Below are 23,828 nucleotides of genomic sequence, written 5' to 3' on the forward strand. Positions count from 1 at the left end.
GACCTCCAAAATTCTGCATTGTTTTCTTTTTTGTACTCGTAAGGCTCAAAATGTCTTGCCAACAATTTATTCAAGAATGAAATAAATTGCTGAGAACAAGAAGTTTTGACCTGCTAACACCATTCAGTTAACACTATCGCGATTTCGGTAATTTCGGATTTTTCCAATAAATCTGTCTACTTTATTCGTCAGGCAAAGTGCAGTTTGATTAACGTGTAAATGAAATATTCGTTTGTCGAAGTTGTAATCAAGTTTTCAAACGTGTTGCGTAAAAAACAACACTACCTGTAAGAAAATTCGAAATTACTTATTATATGCCCAATATGGAGAACAATTTTTTGTGTATTTGATTTGAAAAATTTACAGAAACTAGATTAAACTTCGATTATATCCTGCATATAGCATAAGCGAAAAAAGAGCATAAAACAAAAACAAAAAGAGGAAACCGGTATGTAATTTACATATAAATAATCAAGTCTGTATATTGTAACATTACCACGTCCAATACTCGCAGATATTCGCCGATATTTTCGAGTGTAGAAAGAATCAGCCGCGGGCTTTATCGTCGAACGCCCGCCCAACTACGACGTGCATGCACGTAGGAGGTGTGTATATACAATGTGAACTACATTCCAGTGGCATGAGTAACCGTGTTTCGCGTACTCTCCTCACTTTATGCTCTCCCTTGACAGCGATTTCGTTCGTGCTCGCGCACATGAATATCCAATTATCGATAATGCCTTGTTTCTTCTGTTTTATCTTATATTCTAAACTAATGCACACAATACGAGAAAAATAAACAAAGCAGTAACTTGCAAAATATGCAGCGAATTTACATCTTACAAGTAAACTCTAAAAATAACTTTGTCAATCTGTTTTCCGAAAAATAAAAATATTTTTTTAAATAAAAATATTTCCTTCAAATGCCTATACAAATCTTATCATACAAAAGGAATATAAGTCTCAGAAAAGTATCAGCAGAAGCTTAAAATTAATAACAATAATTCGCGATAAAACATAGATAACGCATACTTGTGTGTTATCTCAATCTATCTTTCAATCTTTAATATCATAGAAATAAAATTTCTATTTATACACTTGTTCTGTGATAAAATTTAGAAAGCAACGTACTTTATTCGCTGTAAAATAATCATTATTGCAGAAAATAACAATCATATTAGATGGATTAAATTATTGCTGAATTCTGTTCTACGTAATGAAATAATTTAACGTTATATAAGATCTGAAATATGCAGACACAGATTTCAGCAGAGGCTCGAAAATGCAGAATTGCGATAAAAAAGGACAAGCCTTACTGAAAGCGATGCATACGTCAACGCGCTGACGTGCGACGTCAGGAAATAATCACACAGCAAGTATGTATCCTTTGATAACGAAACATGTGCGAGATTAGATCGCACTGAAGATTATAAAACGATTTGTTCCCGACGCGTACACAATAAACGATAAGCGTGTGATAAACGATAAGTGTGCAACGAAACGACATTTATCATACAAGTTCCACATTAAGAATGAACCGTTTTCAATTTTTATAAAAATCGCGAGACAGTGAAACCTAAATTGTAGAACTATTTAAAAAATAAGATTAATGACACATCAATTCAAGGACGCGCCGAAAGAGTGTCATACGCTATAAATAATTTCAGCGCCGAGTTTCACCAGAAACGTGGAAAGAGATTTGTGTGACAAGCAACATGGCTACATTAGTAGCAGCAGATTATGTGGTGATTGGTGTATTAATGGCGACCAGTTCCGGCGTTGGTGTGTACTATTGGTTCACCGGTGGCCGACAAAAATCGACTGAGGTGATTAAATTGTTCTTCATCTTCCAAAGTGTGTTACTTATCATCACTGTTTTACTTAAATAATTTTTAAATTCTTGATTAAATTGTTGTAACAGAATTTGGTTCGATAATTTTTCGCAGGAATATTTCGTAGCGAACAAATCCATGCGAGTGGTCCCAGTGGCGATAGGTTTGATGGTGTCATACTTATCAGCGGTCAGTCTACTCGGAGTGAGCTCCGAAAATTATATTTACGGTACTCAATACTCGGTGATCAACATCGCTTACGGCCTCGCCACGCCGGTTGCAGCTTATTTTTATTTACCGGTGTTTTTCAAACTTGGCGCTACAAGCGCCTTCGAGGTAAGATGCGTTAATTATGCTCGAGTAGTCTCGGCTTTTAATTCCAAACTTTATGCGAGTCTGTCAGGAATGAAAGAGAAGTTAGAGTATAAATATATAAAATATTAAAAATATTTTTACAAAATACAATGTATCTTCGAATGAATTTTTGAGGATTACTCGTAGAATTTTTGGACGGCAGTATTGCATAATAAAATCGATTCAATCGAGATCAATTTAGCACGGCCGTGTGAATATTCGTTGCAGTATCTGCAGAAGCGTTTCGGCATGACCACCAGATTGATAGCCAGCTTTGCCTTTTTGCTCCAATTGCTCTGCTACACCGGCGTAGTGTTGTATGCGCCAGCGCTGGCTTTAGAAGCCACTACGGGTATGTCAACAACCGCGAGCATAATCGGCCTAGGACTGATCTGTACTTTCTACTCGACAATCGGTGGCATCAAGGCGGTTCTCGTCACCGACATCTTTCAGAGTCTATTAATGCTAATCGCCGTTGTCACAGTTATTGCCACCGCGGCTGTCAATACCGGCGGCCTCGACCGGATCTGGCAAATCGCCAACGAGGGATCCCGACTGGAGTTTGACAAGTAATTGTCGATGGACTAAAAGCTGTCCTTCTCTAGACATTTGTACTGTGTATTTCCATTGCTGAATTACATTGGTGGAACATACACGAAATTTGAAACAAATTGTTTTTGAAAAAATAATCAAAATATATTAAACGTTAAAAATTAATGAAATGATGTTGTCGACGAGCGCAGAGATAGAATTCATTTACTTCAACTTTTTGCAGCATCTCTCCAGACCCAACTGTACGACACACCTGGTGGAGTCTGACATTTGGTGGTTTCTTCACTTATCTTTCCTTATACAGCGTCAATCAAGTTCAGGTTCAGCGAATGTTGACCGTCAGGTAAAATAAATTCTACTAATTTACAATCGGTTGAGGCCAGAAATAACCATTGTTTCGTCTTTTTACGTTCTTCTTCTCACGTGCCTTTTACCGTTACAAAACACAAAATTATTTAAGAACGTTCCTTGCTTTACGGTATTTTTACACAAACGCCAACCAGAGCATGAAAATTAACACATTCGTTACTCGGGTATTTCAACTTGTAACATTGTTGGCGGTTTTCTTTTTCTTAGAACCCAAGTATTAATGATCATTACTGTTATCGGCTATTCTTCTCGAATCAATTCGATAACTCTGAGACACAGTCTCTGTCATTTGGCTGACAAGTGTAAAATCGCTGTAAAACTTTCTGTTTCAATATACCTTATTTTCAGGTATAAGACAAAAGATTCAAACTTGTTCAAACTGTTTGGATTAAAAAAAAAAGTATGAAGTTCAAACAGTAAAAAAATTTTTGTTTTTACATAACTTTACACAAATCAATATCGTTCACGATATTCTGTTAAAACTGTCCGAACTTGAAGCTTTTTTTGAATTCGAATAGTTCGAAGCGTCCAAACTCGAGATTCGAACTGATTGATCACTATTTATTTCATCGTGTATTGATTTTATTAGAAATCTACAGGCCGCTCAGCGCGCATTATGGTGGAGCTGGCCGATGGCGTCGATCATGTCGCTCACCCTGTGCTTCTCCGGGCTAGCGATGTACGCGAAATACCGTAGCTGCGATCCGCTCGAGGAGGGCAGGATCAGCTCGAACGATCAATTGATGCCGCTATACGTAATGGACGCGCTGTCGGACTATCCCGGTGTTCCCGGGCTCTTCGTGGCCGGAATCTTCAGCGCCGGGCTCAGCACCATCTCGGCCACGGTTAATTCCCTCGCCGCTGTTATTCTCGAAGATTATATCAAGCCTCTCTGGCGTGTAAGGTAGGAGTCGTAAAAGCGCGAAGATCGTAAAGATGCGTGCGCGGTATGAGAGAGTCGTCCCGGAAAACAATCCGGTTTCAAGGTAGTCTGAATTCTTCGAAGCTCGCGCACATAATGCAATGTATAGTATTTCGACGGAAATGTAAGTATGTTCGATTGTGATGCGTCGCGAAAGAGTGAACAATATTGGTTGCAGAGGGAAGGAGCTATCTCCGACAACATCGATAATCATTAGCAAAATTCTGGCTTTTCTAATTGGATTAGCGTGCCTGGCTGTCGCTTTTTTGGCACGATACCTCGGCGGACTGTTACAGGTAGCCCTTTAGTGAACACACAGTTAAACCAGTCATCAAGAATTCCACATTTTTTAAGTTTTAGATTCCTCAAATATTAATGAGTTCTGAAGATTTTATGGGTTCTTGGTTGCATAAATTCCATTTAATTCCATACATTGTGATGTCCACAACAATCTTACCGCAGTCTTTATATCACAAAAAAGTCATAGTGCAAATCTCTTCTACATTGCAAATCTATTGGGTTGTGTAATAAGTAATTTCGTATTCTTTACGCAGCACGTTTTTACGCAACGTAAAAAAATCGTAATTGACAAAGAAATATTTAAGCTTTGTGTTAATCAAACTGCGCTTTGCCAGACAAAAAAAATTAATTAATTTTAACATTTTAAGTTCCTACTAAATTGATTCTGCAAAATTCATGTAACGTATGTATTAGATTTTTGTATCTTGGCATTTACAAATAGCTTGCTGTAAGATTCTTCATATCTCGTAATTTACTTTTCTCTCAGAATTCTATACTTAACATTTTATTCAATTTTTCTGACAGCTTAAATACAATTTAATTTAAAAATTAATTTAAAAAATGTGTGTAAGTTGAAAATATCGAAAATTTGCTTCTTTGGTATTTTCGCAAAGGGAACGTTCTTCATAATAAAGAAAATTCTTTTCTTTTTCTACAGGCGGCTCTGACGATCTTCGGTGTCGTCGGCGGACCTATGTTGGGTTTATACACGCTCGGCATGTTCCTACCGTCGTGCAACCAGAAGGGCGCGATCATAGGCTTCATTTCTAGCCTTATGTTCTCCTTGTGGATGGGATTCGGTCAACCGAAACCGCCGATTCCGCGATTGAGCGTTTCGACTGACGGCTGTGGATTCAACGACACTATGATTATGTATCGCGGAAGTGATAGCGAATCATCAATTTATACGAGTTCACGCTACGAACAGTGAGCAAATTTGCCGCTCGTTATATTATTAGCGTTCTCTCCTAGTAACATAATTAGCAGTTCTTCTCGTACATAATTAGCGAGTATTTCTTCTCGTCATTTTGAGTCTGCAAATAATAATTAGATCTCAGAAGCGAGAAGTGATGTGACTTTTTTCTCGCATTATATTCATATAAAACTAAATTATTTTTCTTCGCACATCACTGTTTATTTTATATTTTATACTACAGATTGGTAGTATATTGACCAAAGATTCTTGTTGCTCTTAATATGTAGCTGTAAATTACTTTTTCTGAAGAACACATGCAGATTGAATTGTATGTTAATTTAATAATGCAATATTAAAACGAATTGAATTCATCAATCTAGCGAATAGAAGCGATGACTGTAAAAGAATTCACATGATTTCTGACATGATAACTTAATGTAGCTTCAATAAGGAAATTGAGAACTTTAACAGATGTTTCTTGATTGCAGCACGGAGGAGAATGAATCTTATTTTTATCTTTATCGCATTTCCTACATGTGGTATTGTCCATTGGGATTCCTCTTCGCTTTGATCGCGGGATGGATCGCCAGCTGGATTACACGATGGATTTATAAGGAAGACTTAATCGAAATCGATCCTACTTTGCTGAGTCCGATTGTGGCAAGAATGGAGGAAAGACGAAGAAAAGCTGATAAATTTCGAAATACGATAGCATTTAATAAATATTGAAACGATAAGAATGCACATATTGAAAGTTTATATCTCTGATACAGGTAAATCAAGAAAAACATCAGTATTTGTTTATAACGTGTGACTAATTAATATGCCATTAAAAAAATATGTTTCTACTCAATTTTGCCTTTACAACCAGCTAACTGAATCGACATAGACGGCGTCAATCAACTATCGATCTAACCGATAAAAGTAGATGTTACGAAAAATAAGAAATTTCTTTCAATCACTTTGTCGATTATGCCAGTTTTTGCGCTTTTTTTTAAACGCAAAACAAAACCAAATACATTATGCGTTTAGAACATGCAAAAATTTAATTAGTTCAAATATGTTTTTATGTTTCTAGATCGAGCAGTTTCATACTGATTGTGAGCCGCGGAATGCCAGCTGTCGCGACATACAGATACGTAAACACTGCGAACTACGAGCTGTGCGAGCTGTACACTTTACCGAAACGATCGCAAATCACGATGGAATGCCGCCGGACTGGTGTGTGCGCGCGCGCGCGCCATACGGTGACATACAGAGCGAACGCAAGCAATGACCCGCGTCATGCAGGTCTTACGTAAGGAAATAACGCCGCGCACTTACTGGTCGAAATAGCCGATTTCGAAAATCCAAAATGGAACAGAGAAAAAAAAACTGCAAGAAATGTTTGAAACTGTGCAAACTGCATCGGACAACCTTGAATTCTCAACAATTAATTATATGCGATATAAGAATATATTCTTCACAAACGTAATTTCAGTATCGGATGCAAAGTTGAATTGTATGATATTGCGTTATGTTAAAGAAAAGCACAAAAAAATATTTTTTTAAATTTTAAAACTTCCTAAAATCACTTATTCGAATTATCTTTTCATATGTGACTATTATCTTGCTGATTGAAGCTACCCAAACGTTTCAAATTTCACCGTCACAATTATTTTATGATTGATTATTCCTTCGATTAATATTTAAGCTGACGTGCCAACGAAACGGTCGCTCACGATTCGCATGTGTTAATCAAATAAGGCGTTTCCTTTTATACTATTTGCAAATAATCATTTTTTACAGTGCCGAATATCATTTCAATATAAATCGCGCAGCGGACTGCATTTTGCGCAGTAAATCGAGAAATTTTTGCTCGTGTAAAACGGTGCTCGTAAAAAGTCGTTCGATTTTTTCAGTCCGTTTTTCTATTTCTTTCATCGGCGGTCATAAGTTGCTTTCGAGTCAAGAGTATGCATTTCGATGAGGATTAGAAACACGCGATTAAAAAAGAAAACTTTGTGCAGTCGGGCGAACAACGGGAATGAGAAAATAATCGACAACGCTCGAAGACGCCACGTTGCGGCGAAGTGGCTACCGGTTTTGTGCGCCTCTCGCAGGAATGCATCCTTCATTTTTATCGCTCGGTTTAAATTAAGATCGATCCACTATAATCACGGTGTAATCACGTTTGGAGATTATACGAGTCAATTCGAACTAAAAGTAAAAAAAAAAACGTTGCACGAATGTGCTGGCATTACTGCCATATTTTTTCGCATGTATTCGCGTAGTTAGAATAAAAACAATTCTAAGACTGGTATGAAAAACAATTCGATGATATTAAAATAGTTCCAATATCGAAACTCGAATTGTTATTTCTTTGGTCATTTAACTTTAATTAAGTTATCGTTAAATTAGTTCATCTAGAAATTTGCTTACAACATTTTGAAAAATGAATTAGAAATAAGAACACAAGTGTTAATGAGTTTTCGATGTTTCATTTTAACTGAATCAAATTTTAATGAACTAAATTGTTTCAGTAGAAAAATTTTAAATCTAAAAGGAATTTGTTCGAAATTAATCTAATAAACATAAAGTTTCTGTAGCAAACACACGACTTGAGGCAAAATTAACAAATTCTAGTAATATTTTTATTCACATGGCATATCTTCATATCGTGACATATCTATCTTATAAGATAATGGCTGTTCGATTAAGATCGGGATTAAAAATCGGGATTAAATGTATACAAGTCACGGTATCGCAATGCACTCGCGGAACACTGCAAGACATATACGATTGCGGATGTGACTCGTCTAACGTTCCCGGCAATTAAATGAAATTACTGAGTTGCGGTATCGCATATCGCCGTAACTCGCGCTCTCATTATAATGCCGTGCATTCTTCGCACGAAACAAATCTTTCTCCCGGCATCGAGTCTCGCACAGGCGTCGAGCTCGGCTGAGAGCAATGGAATATCGCGCGTGATATACTTCCCTTCGTTATAGCTTTAATATTATTTACATAGTGATTATTGTGTACTTGCGTGATATTTAGTGAATTCAAGAAAACACGAGGCAAATACTTGGCATACACTCGGTGTATTGTTTGAGTTACGTTTATAGGCATGCGTGAGGGCACGCACATACCTGAGCAAAGCGGTGAGAATCCAAACTTTATGCTGCGCAAGATAGCGTGAAACATTCGCGTTCAGAACATTAAAGCAAGCCAGATAAATTACTGCACTGAAATGTGTAAATAATAAGCAAGTAAGAATATTAGGTGCGCTCTGTCTTTCACGATTCAATAAGAATGCAGCTGCTGCAGCATGCATTCAGAAGAAATGATACGTGTAAAATAATGCCCTTGGCTTAAAAATTCCAAAGCTATAGGACGGTAAATAAGTTTTCAAAATTTTCGCTCGATAAAAATAAAGATAATTTTCCATACTGAGAAATTTTTAATTTAGTTTTCTTTGTATTTAAAATAGTTCTCTGTAATTTAAAAGATTACCGTATCAAAATTAATTCCCCTTTCTTACAAATGTTTATTAATACCATGAAAATAATAAATTAATTTTTTTATCCTTTAATTAATATTTTATCTATGCCTTACTTCAGAAATTTTGTTCATGCGACACACGTGTATCGTATTTATTTTATTTATTATATTAACATTCTATAAGAAAAATTATTTTACGAGTCGTTGAAAAGTATAAGGAAAGAAAAACTTACCTAGATTCCCCCTTCCCCTGAATCCTCCGCCTGCAACTTCACGGATCCACCTGCAACACGCATATATGCATAAAATTAATCATGTCATTTCGACCGTAATAATTTTGTAAGTTTATGTTATCTCAATTCCATTATTCAGAGAAATGTTTTCTTTATTGTAAAGTGTGTTTAGTATACCAGCTGTACCTTCAGCTGTACCTTCTTTGCTAATTTATATACACAGTATGTCTGAAAAACAACGGGATTGACGCTACATCAATTTAAACGCCGATATATGTAAAAGCATTTGTTTTATTCAAAGTATGTTCCCTCGATACGTTCGGCACGGGCAATCAACGTACAAATATATTTTTGAAGAAAGATCCTTGTCACAGCTGCTTGAATGGCTGGGATATTACAGCACGAGTCTCTTTCACTGGAATTTTAAATTTTTGGGAATAGAAAGTGATCGCAGGTAGTCGAAACAGGTGGATGCAGCAAGAGATAAATCGCTACAAATTTGTTTTTTTTTAATGAATTCACATACCATCGCGATACGATATGCAGGTGCACTGTCGTGCAAAAAAGTCAGCTTCCCAGCTGTCATCATAAACACTCCAAAACACCAAAATAGTAATCACTGTTGATCGTGTGATACTTTAGATCAGATTCCCGAAAAAAATAATATCCTTGGAATTATTAAAAAAAAGGTCATCATCTTGATTCGTGATTTTTGCAATTTTTTTATCTTTGCTCTCTGATTTTCATTCAGCTTAGTTTAGCATTTAGATTATGGATCATATTAAAACCACCGTTTCGTCACCGATTGCGATAGAATTGGGAGTTTTGTTTTAATGATGTCTCGCGATGATCTATTGATTTTCTGTTAGCGCACGCGGCATAAATCGAATACAGATATTCCATTTCTTTAAATTATTGCGTAAAGTGTTGTAAATCGTTAATTTTGACACACTAAATTATTTGCCCAGCATTCGCACGCACAGTTACTGTTATTCAAGTCAAATGTCATACTTTTTTAGACGTTTTCGTAAAAAATTAATCTCCTTATTTTGTATAAATACAATATTTTTAATGATAATGTCAAAAAAAGAAAGAAATAATGTTGCATTATTTTTTACACTGTAAACGCGTAAATTTTAAGTGACATATCCGTTGTTTTCGACACAACAAATGTTTATTAAGAGAGAAACAATTTTTATTTACAGAAACACAATATAACTGGAGTAACTGGAGTAAAATGTATGTTGTATGTCTTAAAGCGTGACTCTTTCATAATCATTACACATTTCTGTATTTAATGTAAGCAGTTGTATTAAATGTAAATTAATTTTCATCAAAATCACTGTTTTAAAGTGTGCAGATAACCAAAAAACAAAATTTATTCACTTAGCATTGTAAACGAGTATTGTATCGAGTATTTTGATAAAAATGCAGTAAATATTGTAAGAGTAAATAATCTATGATAGAAAAATTCGAAATTTATCGAATAAGAAAATAATTACGTATTCTCTACGATAAATTTTAAATATAAAATTGTGGACGTGTAAAAAGTTGTAACTTATTGCTTGTCTCTTAATTACAGTCAGACACGAAATTAGTGACTATATCTCTTCAGATATAACGTATGTGTTTTTTCTGAAGATATATCTCCAGAAAATAAAGTTGTGTATATCTTTCTTCCACATTATTCTTTCAAGATGATTTTGCCGACAAAATAATCGGCAATTTGATATGATAATGACACATTTGTGACTAATTAATCCCGAAACATTTATGTTGGTTTTACTTCTTAAATCGGACATTTCTAATCGCCATACTTGAATAACTGGCACTAATTTCACCGACAATAAATCTGAAAGAGCGTGTCAGCAGATTTGACGAAAGCGTGGCGAGGAGGAGAGTGGGACGGGCGAGTTTCTCTCAAGCGAGTGTTCCAGGTTAATTTTACCGAGCCCTAAGGAGCGCATGCGAAGGACCGGCGAAGGATAACGCTAGCGGGGCTCATCGGTTGGACGCGCTGCTCGAAGCGGACGAAGGACGCCCGCATTCCACGCCGCAACCTGGTATAATACGAAGAATCGGCCGTACAGAAGGAGGAAGCGAGAGACGAAATGAGATGGAGAGAGCGGAAAGGAGAGAAAGAAAGAGGGATATATAAAGGAAACGAGATGATGTTGAAGAGGATGGGAGTCGGAGTGGAAGAAAGAGGGCGGAAAAGGAAAGAGGGAGACTGCTGGAGAGGAGGGCCGAGCGAGAGAAGAAAGAGGAAGGAAACTGGAAGCAGCTGTGTGCGAAGAGTCATCTATTCTCCTCCGTCCGCTTTTCCTTCTCTCTAATCACGCCACGTCTCCTTTTACCTTTTCTCTTCATCCTTCTTCGACCTTTTCGCCATATCCTCCCGCTGTTCACCGCCTCTCCCGCCTCGCCGCGACCGCGTGCCGCGTGCCAGCGACGGAAGTAAACCGGCGCGCGCGTTATTTCGCGAGTATTTTCTCGCGAGTATTGTATATAGCTGCGTGCACTCGCGCGTGTAACTGGGATTCCTTCTCCTTCGCGAGCCACCAGCTGCAATTGCTCGCGCGCATCGGAGTAGGTAGGTTATCGTCGGTGGCTTTCACCGGCACATCGCGCCGCGTATAAGCAATGACAAGGGAAACGCGCAGGATCGAGGCGCGCGCCTTGATCGTCATTCTCCATGTGCTACGTGGTACCGCAAAACCATCATGTGTTACTGACGATATAACCGGGAAAGTGAATTCCACGTGAAAAGATAAGTGAGAAATGCAAAATGAAACTTTTTCGCACGAGACTTCGTCTTTGCGAAAATCTAAAGATTGAATAACTAATATGTCTTTTCTTTCTTCCAAACTTGCCTAACTTTTGATTTCGTCTAAGTTTAGCTTAAATTGTACAAAAATTAATAATAAGATAATTTTATTCAAATACGAACAAAAATATTCAACATCTATATTTGAAAATTATCAACATTCAAGTAATTATAAATTTATTATAAAAAAACAAATAGGGAATATTCAAAATATAATTTAAATTTTTTATTAAAAAAATTAAAATTGTGAGCGAACAATTCGTATGTATATTAATGACAAAAGCGGAATCAAAAATTATATCAAATTTTTCTATCTAATTCGATTGAATTTTTTAAACAATGAGGCAGGAAGATGTACAATGGAGGTAGGACAAGGCAGAGCAGAGAGAAGTATAGACCACATATTTTCGTAGCTGTCTGCCTAAACATAGGAGTATCCTGATGAGATTATAATGTGAATATAATGACGAGCTCCCGAGCTACGCGGCTTGTATGGACCCACTCCTCCGATTTCGTCTCAACCGTGCGCGATGACCATGCGCTTAACCGGCATCGTCCAGTCCGCTTCCCAAAGCTTGAATCAATCTCCACCTAAGCTAAGAGCCCAACATAAGTGGAGGAACGAAACGATGATGAGTTCTAGATGATCGTATTACCTGAACCATCCTGCGCGTTATTCTCGAGGTGCGGCTAGTGTTGCGATTACATTTTTTTTTCCTTCTTTCACTACTTCTTTCTCTCTCTCGCTTTCTCGTTTACGAAAATAATTAAGAAAATTATAACTATTTGCTGGAAGATCAAAATGTAACATACTAATCGTCACTTTCACATCAGTGCAATTCTCTTAGAAAACAATAATGTAATAATTAGGCATAAATCCGTCTAAAATTGAAATTATCGAAAATCATCGTTCACAAATTAATGTATACGATGTGGATTGTGAATATTGAGACAAAATAAGGGAACAAGTGAAAACTAAAGTATTAAATGTTGTCACATTCTAAAAATTCTTCGATATTGTAAATACGATCAAAGCATGATAATACTATGTTACAAGATTTTGCACTTTTGTCACGAACGGTCATTCTTTAGTAAATCAGGTGTGCTGAATATGAACCTGATTTCAAAAACTGTCCATTATGTCAGACCTCCAAAAAAATAAGGGTTTAAAAAAACGTGTTTTTAGCCATATTCATAAATTCGTAACGCATAAATCAGACGTGCTAGTAACTTCGAAAAAGTCTAAAGGAAAACTTAAAGTGTATTTTCGTGAAAACTACTCTCACAAAAAGATAAAATACTGTCACAAATTTATACAATAAAATAGCAAAATTGTATCTCACATCCAACAAATTTCTGAGTAAATTCCTGTTAGGAACAGACAGGAAAATAATAAAGATTATAGAAAAAAATTTCTGAGACAGTGCTTCATCCTCCTGCAAGGGTGGCTTCTACGAAGTTGCAGTTTAAGTTTCCGATTTTTTTAAATGAAGATAAATATTCAAATTTCAATTTCAGACTTTTTCGAAATTGCTGACAGATGTCGGAACGCAACAAATTTCTTTATTTAAAACAAAAATAATGTATTCTTTTTGCTTGCATCCGCGCTTTAGTTCTTATAACTTTTCTTCCGTTAATATCATTTAAAATCGTTACAAAGTCGCAAGTCCGTCGCAAATTCATTGCAAGTCCCTTTGTTCCTGACAATACCAACGGTATAAAACTTTATCTCTTCCCCTCGAGCGTCGATGTCGAAACAAAGAACGAAGATCGAATAAAATCGTTGGGTCGCATTCTGGAACTCGAGGATCATAATTACGAGTACCAGGAGTCGGCCAACTACTTTAGGCCGGATGCGCAGCGGCTTAATACATAATGACGCGCGTTCGTGCCATTCGGCTTTAATAATCGAAACGCGAAAAGATTGGAGACGTAAAATACCGAGACTGCAAATCAATATATCATCTATTAATTTTCAAAACTTACAGATTATGCAAAATATTCAATCTATAAAAAAAATCCACTGCGTTAATTGTATGTCTTTTTCACACAACAAGTTATATTGCATAATTTATAGCTTTCAGAGATTGATGAACATATTGATTCTCTAAATGTATTTAAACATGTTAAAAGATGGCATTAGTCATTCGTTATTTTTCCAGGAAAGAAAGGAAGATTAATTATTCTTGCTTCTAATATTTCGTGAAGAATTTACCATCTCAAGATTGCGAAAAAAAATATATTCAAGAAATTTTTTTATTTCATTGCTCTGACAATTGATAATATAGGCAAATTAAAAGAATCCAAATTGTAATTGCAATTGTAATTTTTTACTCCGCGCGTAATACGAAATGCGTAGCGCGAAGTAGAGAGCAGCGGCAGTTGTTGGCAATCGGCGAGAGGTGGCCGGTCCACGCCTATCAGGTTGGAATGCGTAAAGATAACTAAGGATCGTGCATACGAGTCCGTTGCACAAGCCCGCGTGTAATGAGCAGCCCGCGGTGCACGTCGTGCAAAATATCCGTAGGAGTTATACCGATTACGTCTCTCGTGCCAGTCGTATAACTGCGCGTGTACATCACGGAGAGCGCGGCGCGGCGCGAGTGGGCGTCGACACGTGCGCATGTACATTTTCAATTGACAGATATGCACTCGGTGCGTATGCGTTGATATAGAACATCGTGAGAGATAATTGCGTCGCGTTAATTGGACTATATAAATCTCGCGCGCTACGCGAACGCGTGTTAGCTGCGTACACGCGTGCAAGAAGATAATTGATTAATTAGCACACGCGGGCTCTTGAGATTACAAACTAATACCAATAAATTATCGGCGCGCATAAATTATCCTTCTGTTATTACGAAAATTAAATTCTAGCATAACAGGTAAAACCAGAATAAAATATTTATCATCTCGAATTAAACAGCAGCGAGAACTTATTGTAGAGCAATATACATCGAAGATTGCAACGCAAATATAAGATTTATAATATGACATTGGACATATAAATATAATTGCAGAAATATAGTTTCAAAAATAATCAAGTTACTGTATTAAATTTTATTCGATTTTTATCAATGTCGATTTATATAAAGTATCTCAAAGTTTTATCATTTAAGGATATCAAAGTAGCGACCGTATTAAAGTGAGATATGACGTTCAAAAATGCAAGCAACTGTCGATTCTCGGACGGGTGCTAGTGGCCGTGCAATGCATTATCTCACAGCCCGTGACGGATGACACAATAGAGTGCATTGACACTTCATTCGCGCTATCTCGATAGTGTCTCACCTCACTCGTGATATATACACAATCGCATAGAGTGCCCGTGAAGGTGTTAGTACTTTCACCAGATACCTGGATTCCACGATGCACACCAATAGCCAAGAGCAACCCACTTTGGAGGCTGCATTCCAACTCTTTTGCGCGCATATCGATGTGTCGAGATTAAGATATTATATCTAGTACACACTTCATTTCGATAACATATCCTTATTTATATTGAATTGTGTAACAAGTGATTTCGAAGCTTTTCAGCAAACTTGTTTGCTTTTTACGTCAGGCAAAGCGCAGTTTGATTGACACGTAAATTAAATATTCGTTTGTCGAAGTTGCAATCAAATTTTGCCCGATATCAACGATTTTTTTTTTTCTATAAGAAAATCCAGAGTTATTTATTACACAACGCTATAGTTTGGCACTATGCGAAGATATGATTCGTTGTGCGTATTATTCGTATTCTCATTATCTCGTTTATCTGCAATATCTGCATTCTTCTCATGATTCATTACTCGCACTATTTGTGTTATTCTCGTTATTTTGTTCGTCATTTTTCTCACTTTTTATTAATCCAGCATTATTTTATTTAAGATAAAACACGACGTTCTACAAGCAGTCCAATTAAATTAAGAATATGTGTATAATTATTCTAAAAATTTAGTGCCAATGTATTTTTAATCTTCTTTATACTTTATTAATAATCTTCAGGAATCTTCTTTTCAGCAGTAATAATTAATAATTAAAATTAACAAATTTAGATAAACATATAATACTCAATCTGAATATATGTATTGTGAATTCTTTTTTATAAAACTATCTGAGACATAATTGTTATTTTTGTCATGTAAAGAATGGAATGCGACAAAGTCAACATTTTTGTGCATACTTGACGGAATTTTTGTCTTTGACGAGATTTATATATGGGAAAATCGAATTTATGATCACTCCTAGAATAATGACTCAGCAGTATCGTATTTCGCACGGCTACCGCAGATCGGAATGCGCCGAATGTGACTCCAAGTTTTATTTCCTGGACATGTAGAAACTTGAAAAAAATTTTTCTTCCAATCTCCCCTTTTCCAAAATAATCTACAAATAGATTATTTGGTTTTTTAAATATTTAAATTACTTAAAGCTGCTCCTATCTAAAGTTCCTCCTCTTTAAGGGTATATCTATATCAAGTAATTCAATTATAGAAATATCTGTTTACTTCGAAGTGGAAGAATTAACAGTCAACGCGAGATAAGAAGGAATAGGCACGGAAGAGTGCAACAACAAGAAGAAACAGAAGAGAGAAGAGAAGAAAGGAAAAGAAAGATTGCTGCCTCCGGACTTTATATACAGGCCGGATCGCGAAGCTACCGAACACCATCTGTCGCCCCGGCTGTAGATACTAATCTTCGAGAGAGCTGAGAAGAGATATAGACCAAGGAGCGAGAAGATGATGCGCTTTGTCTTAGCCGCCCTTCGATATACCTCAGGCGTTCGAAGCAACTCCGGCAACTCCCAGGAATTATAATCAACCCGCGGCTATCTCCGAATATTTAGACCTTCGTACAACAGTTTTACAACTGGCCGCAGGGCGGTGTTTAAAAGCGAAGAGCGGAGGAATTCTCTCTCTCTCTTCTTTCCCTCTTTCATTCTTACATAATTTTTTAGTCTAAAAATAGTTACATAATGAATCATATAAGTTGAAAACAATTTCAAGCGCATTGATGCAGAACATAAAAAGTGAATAATCTAGTAGAATTCAGAACAGTTAGAATTGCATACACATGTTCCCATCACACACTCACAGATTAAATAAGAACTTGGACAGTGACTTCCTCGTCAAGCAGTCTTACACGAAAGATCATTTTCACTATAGTGAAAGTTATCCAATCAAGTGAGAGCTAATTTTTGTCATTTTCGTTACGTTATGTAATCAAATCAACTCCTTTCCGTTTTTGCAAGGATGCATCATACATTATTACATGCAATGCACATCACAATATTTTTATGCGATATGCAACATTTGTCAGTCAATAAATCTTATCGAACGAGAACGTGAATTATCGGTTCCTCATTCCGGAGTCAATTTAAAATTTCGAGTAATTTCTCTGTCAAGTGTGAAGCTTTGCGAACGGACATATGAGAGAGAAGTAAGTTACGGTGACCGCGAAATTTATGTGAAACACGACTGTCGGTGCTTATGCGCTCTCGCGTAATAACGCTTGTATGCATTTCGGATGTGTCTCGCTACGAAAGCCTCGATATAAATCGCGAGCGTTTAAGTATGTGCGTAGTTTATGTTGCCTCGCGGCCGGAATATATTATTTACCGTTAATATTTAAGGGCACGCATATCTTATGCATTGACGCAACGTGTGTACGACGTCACCGTAGGGAAGGGAATTTATCACGGTAGCTGAGATCAAGAATTCTTCACGAAGACAGAACATTTTGTTGTTGCAATAAAACTATGACTATGATTACATATGTCGTATAAAAGTAACTCAATTTTAATACTATAATTATATCTTCAATAGTGTTTAAATTCTAATTTTATTTCTTTGCAAAACCTCTTTTTCACTATTTTCTTAAAAAAACAGATAATTCTTCGTTAATGTAAAAAGACATTTTAAATCAATTTCCCGGAAATTATAAATATAAAATAATTATATTGACATGTTTTGATTATTATAATAATCGTAAACAAATTTAACAAGTTTTTACTATAAAAATGTATAAATATTTCAGAGCAATCAATTAAATTAATAAATTCACATGTAAAATGAAGATTTGCTCATTTAACGATAAAATCATAGATCCAACGTATTAGGATTTTCGAAGAAATGCTTTATGATATACAACGCGTCACACACGTGTGTCAGTCACTACGGCACGTCGGTTCTACGAAATGAAAGAACCCGAGGTAGGTAGGTATTATTTGCTTGCCACAACGGCCTCCAGTTCAGCCTCGAAAGGTATTTTGCACCGGCTATATTTACGCAGAGCAAACACATACAACCGCGTCTAAGAGCTGGACCTAAATGCGTGAAACACACAAAAGCGGTCCGTGCCCGGTACGTAACATAAAGGGTAATAACTTACGATAATCGTGAATGTTAGGTCACGTAGCCCAAAACAGTTCACGCTGCAATGCACAAGACCGGAAGATCTTTTCTCTCTCGCCCCGTCGCACTGAAAACGAACCGAATCAAATACACCGCCGTTTCTGCGAATTTAATTCCCCTTCCATGCCATATCTGTATACACACGATTTGTATACAATTGAAATCTTCCGCATTTTCTTCAAGTTTTTTCACAGTCAAGAGCTTTAAAATATGTTTTCAGTTGTGTAATAAGAGTTTCTGATTTTTTAAATAAATTTGTCTATTTCTTTGTCGAGCAAAACGCAGTTCAAAACATGAATTAAATATTTGTTTGTCAAAGTTGTAATCAAATTCCGCCCTTATCACAATTTTATCATGTTGCTTAAAAATAATAACATCTATTCACTGAAAAATACGAAATTATTGCACTTATTATATAAGCAACCCAATATATCTGTAGATTCTTTTAACTTTAAAGTCTAATTTAGAATCTTATTACCTATGTCACATACAATTTGTTACAAAAATGTTCGGATGTTATAATAATTTCAAATGTTAGATTGATTAAAGATCAATAAGATAGATTGGCAAGATGAAGGAATTGTTTTGTGCAAAGCGAACAAGAATGCATTTTGCATCACTTTCTTATAAAATATTAAATTTATGTTTCTTACAATCTTTATGAAAATTCAATCACTTTGCCAAAAAAAAAAAAAAAAAAAAAATATGTGTCGAATTTAGAAATTGTATTGGTACCTATTATTCGATTAGAAAACAAATAATATCCTCAGAGATACAATGTACATAATACAATGTGTATATTATGTGACGGCAGAGAAGGAGAAACATTCTTTTGAGTCAACGTGTTGATTTATTCAGCTTTGTTAGATATTTGAATGAGATTGATCGAGTGTGTATGTATATATGTGTATGCGCGCCAAGAGCTATTTTTCTTCTTGCTGTTTCTAGAAATATTACTCATATCTTACATAGTCTGGTGTAAAATAGAAAATATAGTTTATCAAACATTATGTACACATTTTAAAGATGTAAACAATGATTATATTATAATTCAAAAGTATTTTTGTTGTTAAACTTGTGTGCAGATTAAAATCTGATGTCAATTAAGATTTAATAAAAGTGTATGAAAATTTATTATTCGCAATTTCAACAAACGACAAATCTGTGTGTCTCGATTTGTGTCTCATTCGCCACAAAGCTACGCGAGTTTTTGTCAACAAAAAAATAGCTTAATAATTTTGTCATATTCACCTGATTTGAACTCCCTGCGACTACTTTCTATTTCAAAAACACAAAATTCCAATGAAAGTCACTCGCTACGATGACATTCCAACCCATCCAAACAGTCGTGACAAGGATCCTTGAGGAGGTCTCAAAAGTCTATCCACGCATCGATGTCGAAGGGATTCTTTGAATAAAATAAACAATTTTACACTACGATGTGCTTGGTGTAGTATCAATTCCGTTATGTTATGTTTTAGACGTATCTACTGTGTATGAAGAAAAGAGACGCACGCGCGAAGAATTGCTCGCTAAATAAGATTGAATTTTAAGTTCTCATTGGTTTTCCTATGCGCGGTACAGCAGAGAAGCTTTACAACGTATGATGACTAGCGACATTGCGGTCTACCGTTTCTCGCGTATTAACATTCAGTACGGCATAGCGTTGTAGTAGTGTCAGCACTGGAAAACCGTTCCGCGCCTACAATCAGGCATTTCTGTACTGTTACGATTGCACCCGCGCACGCGACTCTATGTGCAATAACATAGTTAATGAAAATTCTCATGGCGTACATCTCACGTCTAATGCAACGTTCTTAACAATTACTATCTTTTTACCGCTCAATATTATATAATAAACGTGATTATTATTATTGTAAAATAAAATGTACTCTCTCTCTCTAATACCATTCTAAAAAGTATTAAAAATGAAGTTTCAAGTGTGACAATAACCGATAGCTTCGAACATAAAATTAATGTAGCTACGTATTTGGAATTAATTACAATATATAATCTCAAAAAAAAAAAAATCTGAAATTTACATAGATCAAAAAAGCTACTTCGGATAGTCAATTACGTATGCGTGAAACATCACGTATACATTTTTTACATTGCATTCCTCACAAACATCAACTCAATAGCGTAATCGAGCGAATGCGCGGGTGCCGCGAACAGCTAGTAGCGAACGCATGGAGTCGCGAGCCGCGCAAGCATACGCATGCGCCTTCTCTGTGGAATGCACGCTCTCGCGTATTCCCTCCAACCCCACCGATCATCCAGGCTGTTCTACCTCTCGCTCTTCTACGCCTCGCAGGACCCTTACAATCTCCCACAATCTCTCCTTCATCGCTCTGCTATGCCGCCGCGCCGTGCCGCGCTGCCTCGGCACGCTGCCTTGTCCCGCCACATCGCGCGACTCGTTCCATTCGGCGATGTGGCGTCATACAGTGGCATTTATTCTGTGTGTGTGTATGTGTCTGTTGTGTTACGTACTTCAGCACTAATCCCGATATTGAAGTTATTTTTCGCGATACGATATAATGGATAGTTAGTTTGCTTAACTTATCCAAAATATTTTTTGTACATACAAATCTCCTTTTAATAACTTTCAATAAAGATTGCGTTAGAATATTTTATTTACGATTATTTATATAATTATTATTTACATTTGTTCGTAGGGATATATATTAAAATTGTTTTTTTTTTTCATCACTAAATTCTGCAACTAAAATAATGTTCAATAAAATTTTGAAACATTTATGAAATTGAGAAAATCTTTTTATTTTTGGTACCTATGATTATATCTGTGAATGTGATTATATCTTTGTTGAATAAAAGGTTGAGTCATTGTAAATTTGTGAATCATTTTGTAACAGATATTTCATTAAAAAAAGATAAAATACCAATGATAACTCCCCAAACCCGTTTAAAATTTGTGATAGAATATCTAAAAAGCGGAATAGCTTTGTGATATTTTGTTGTGTACGTAATATAATTTCGTCCTTAGAAAGATTCTATATTTAAACCGTATTTATGCAATTTCTAACTTTTTTTGAAATTTGCAAATCGTATTATATCTCGATATGTATCGATGTCTCGAAATGCATTAGTACATGAAGTTGCACCAATTTTGAACAATTTGAATTTGTCAAGTTGTCCGACATTGATGTCACTTTACATAGAATTCATAAGTGCCGTTTCCTCATTGGTGCATGATTGCACCAATTTTTTAATAATTTGGAGTATGCGTATCGCATCTAGATATTCGTCTATCATGACTGTTGGTCAAACATCTAAAACTAAATTTTTCATTTATTTATCGCATGATTATTATTATTATTTACTTTCCATTCTTATGTTAAATATCTAAAAATAAAAAATTATTGCTCACAAGTTTAAATATTTAAACGTAATCGCACACGCTCAGATTGTTCAAAATTGTTGCATTTCGTGCATTGAGACATTTGTTTGTTTTCATACTCATATATTATGAAATGCAAAAAATTCTGAAAACAAAACTTATGTTTTCGTTCTTTTAATCGATGTCGATTATCGGAACAGTTTTCAATGACGCTGCCAATATTGCAATTAACGCGATATTTTCGCGCATATAACTTCATCAATTATTAAAAAAAACGCGGCAAGATTATGTATCGCTGCACCGCATCGCGTTGCGACGCACGAATGCGAGCGGGGAATGCGTTGCGCGCGAAAGCACAAACATCGACAGACATGTTTCGTTCATTAATAGCGAGCGTGAGACGAGCTCGCTCGCACGCGAATTAGTGTCAATGTTATGCCACGGTGATTACACGAATCGAGGCGGCGGCGCCGCGCCGTTCACTCGAACGAAAAGCAAGGAACGCGAACGCGCGTGGGGTCGTTCGCTCGCCCGTTCGACTTACCTTTCCTCTCGCGGCGTCCTAGTAGCGTCTCCACGGTTGATGATTTATCTTCACGCGAAGGGCATTCCGGCGGCGCGCGTAATCCGGTTAATCCAACGTGACACAAGGGGGACGTGCACAGGTTAGCCGCGCAACAGGTGGTCGTTGAAAATAAACACTCGCGGTACCGAGATACATTCGTGTATAACGCACAGCACAGCACAAAAATCTTGGCACGCTCGCTTCGGTATCGCCTCGACGTTTGAACTCTCGCCAATCGCTTGCGTTCGCGCGAGTTCTCACATTGCAAAAAGCCGCCGCACCGAGATTCGGAACGCGAGATGCTGTCGTGAGAGAGACGACAAGCGGTGGCGACTCCTCCGCGGATTCTTTTACAGATCGATTATGGCGTCGAGCAATACTCTCGGTAGCGTCGCGAACGGCATTCTCCACTGCGGACACGGGAAAGGAACGTTACTCCGGCGGCGAGAGTTCGGGCAAAACGTGAAAGCGTGAACGTCGCAATGAGAAATACAATCACAACATTCCACACCGGCGGCCGGCGAATGACTGATCCGCACAATCCGCCGACTCGCGCGCTCCACCATCGACTTCAGCACTACCTTCGTCTCCGGATAATCACCTTGACTGCAAGTATATCAGAGTCATCTCGAGACATCTCTCAAGGACTTATAATTGAATCATATATATATTGACCTATCGATTAAGAAAACATGGAAAAAATGCATTTTGCATTATATAAATGCATTCTTCTTTCGACTTGTCATTTAAATCTGCATCGATTTGTCATTAAATCCATCTATATATACAAGTGCATTAAAATAATCTTAACAAATAGATTTCATATTTAATTTTTTTTTAACAGAATCTTGGAACTTCGATAAATTCGTATTATAAACAATTAAGAATTGAAATTTGTCTGCGAATTAAGCTGCGTATATTTGCATAGATAACAAAAAAAAAAAACATTTTTATTAGTCTAATTGATTAATTTTAAATCTTCAGTGTCTAATTGTGTGGGTTTGAGTAATTGTTGGCTATGTTTAAAAAACACAATGTTTGAAAAATTGTCTTTTGGAAAACAGGTAGATCTAGAAGTATATACTAACACAATAAGCTTTTAATCTAATATTCAACGATTACACAACCATTGTATTTTTTTAACGTAATCGTTAAATGCATAATTGGTCGATTTAACCTGCGCATATACATTCTGCAATTATGCAATTTTACTTGAATAAACTTTTCATATGTCGTGTTACAAAGTTGTGATAACCAATAAAGCATCCGTTTCTCTAAAAATAATAGTACGTAATAAGACATGAATTACTTACCTTTTTAATGAGAAGAATATAGGAAAACAGCATTGGGAACGAAATCGCTATTTGGCTGATACATAAACTAAAGTTAAGATAATAACTAATGACTAATCTAAGCAAAGAAAGTAAATACGTCACATTAATCAACTGAAATAAATAATAATCACAAAGCGATCTTATAAAGAGACTCAAATATAGTATTGAATTATCATTCAAGCTTCTTGCGACATCTTGCGGCTTTTTGCGGTATTTTGCTGTTGAAGCAAATGAAGTAGACTTACAAATCGACTATCTCTCTCACAAACTGCCAATTTCCGGTTTCACTCTTCGCTGCTCTAATGTTACTAATCTATTTACATGTATTGTTATTGGTGGATATCGTAGCGGCATCTCGCTGCGAATCGCGATTTTAAATGGACAA

At 36.4% G+C, this 23,828-nt stretch overlaps 2 protein-coding genes across 5 annotated transcripts in view; one reads left to right on the forward strand and one right to left on the reverse strand.

Annotated features, from left to right (window-relative positions):
• The window catches only part of ex (expanded), a 48,691-nt gene extending 24,931 nt beyond the window's left edge, over nt 1-23,760 (reverse strand). The window contains exons 1-3 of one of the 4 annotated variants that reach the window (XM_067359669.1): nt 23,423-23,760; nt 22,089-22,715; nt 8,962-9,011 (exon numbers count right to left, since the gene is read on the reverse strand). The gene's annotated coding sequence lies outside the window, so the exon portion shown is untranslated. Of the gene's footprint in view, nt 1-8,961; nt 9,012-19,434; nt 19,592-22,088; nt 22,862-23,422 lie in introns of those variants that run through there. The other 3 variants (XM_067359670.1, XM_067359668.1, XM_067359671.1) reach the window with 3 other exon arrangements.
• LOC105673548 (putative sodium-dependent multivitamin transporter) lies at nt 1,428-5,976 on the forward strand. Its single transcript, XM_012369269.2, has 8 exons — nt 1,428-1,826; nt 1,947-2,168; nt 2,415-2,755; nt 2,962-3,081; nt 3,697-4,011; nt 4,208-4,325; nt 4,988-5,256; nt 5,734-5,976. The coding sequence occupies exons 1-8, from the start codon at nt 1,716-1,718 to the stop codon at nt 5,972-5,974; spliced, it is 1,737 nt and encodes a 578-aa protein (XP_012224692.2). The 5' UTR covers nt 1,428-1,715; the 3' UTR covers nt 5,975-5,976.
• Nucleotides 23,761-23,828: the final 68 nt, after the last annotated feature.

Source organism: Linepithema humile, chromosome 7 (genome assembly GCF_040581485.1).
Source record: "Linepithema humile isolate Giens D197 chromosome 7, Lhum_UNIL_v1.0, whole genome shotgun sequence".
NCBI classification, from domain to species: domain Eukaryota; kingdom Metazoa; phylum Arthropoda; class Insecta; order Hymenoptera; family Formicidae; genus Linepithema; species Linepithema humile.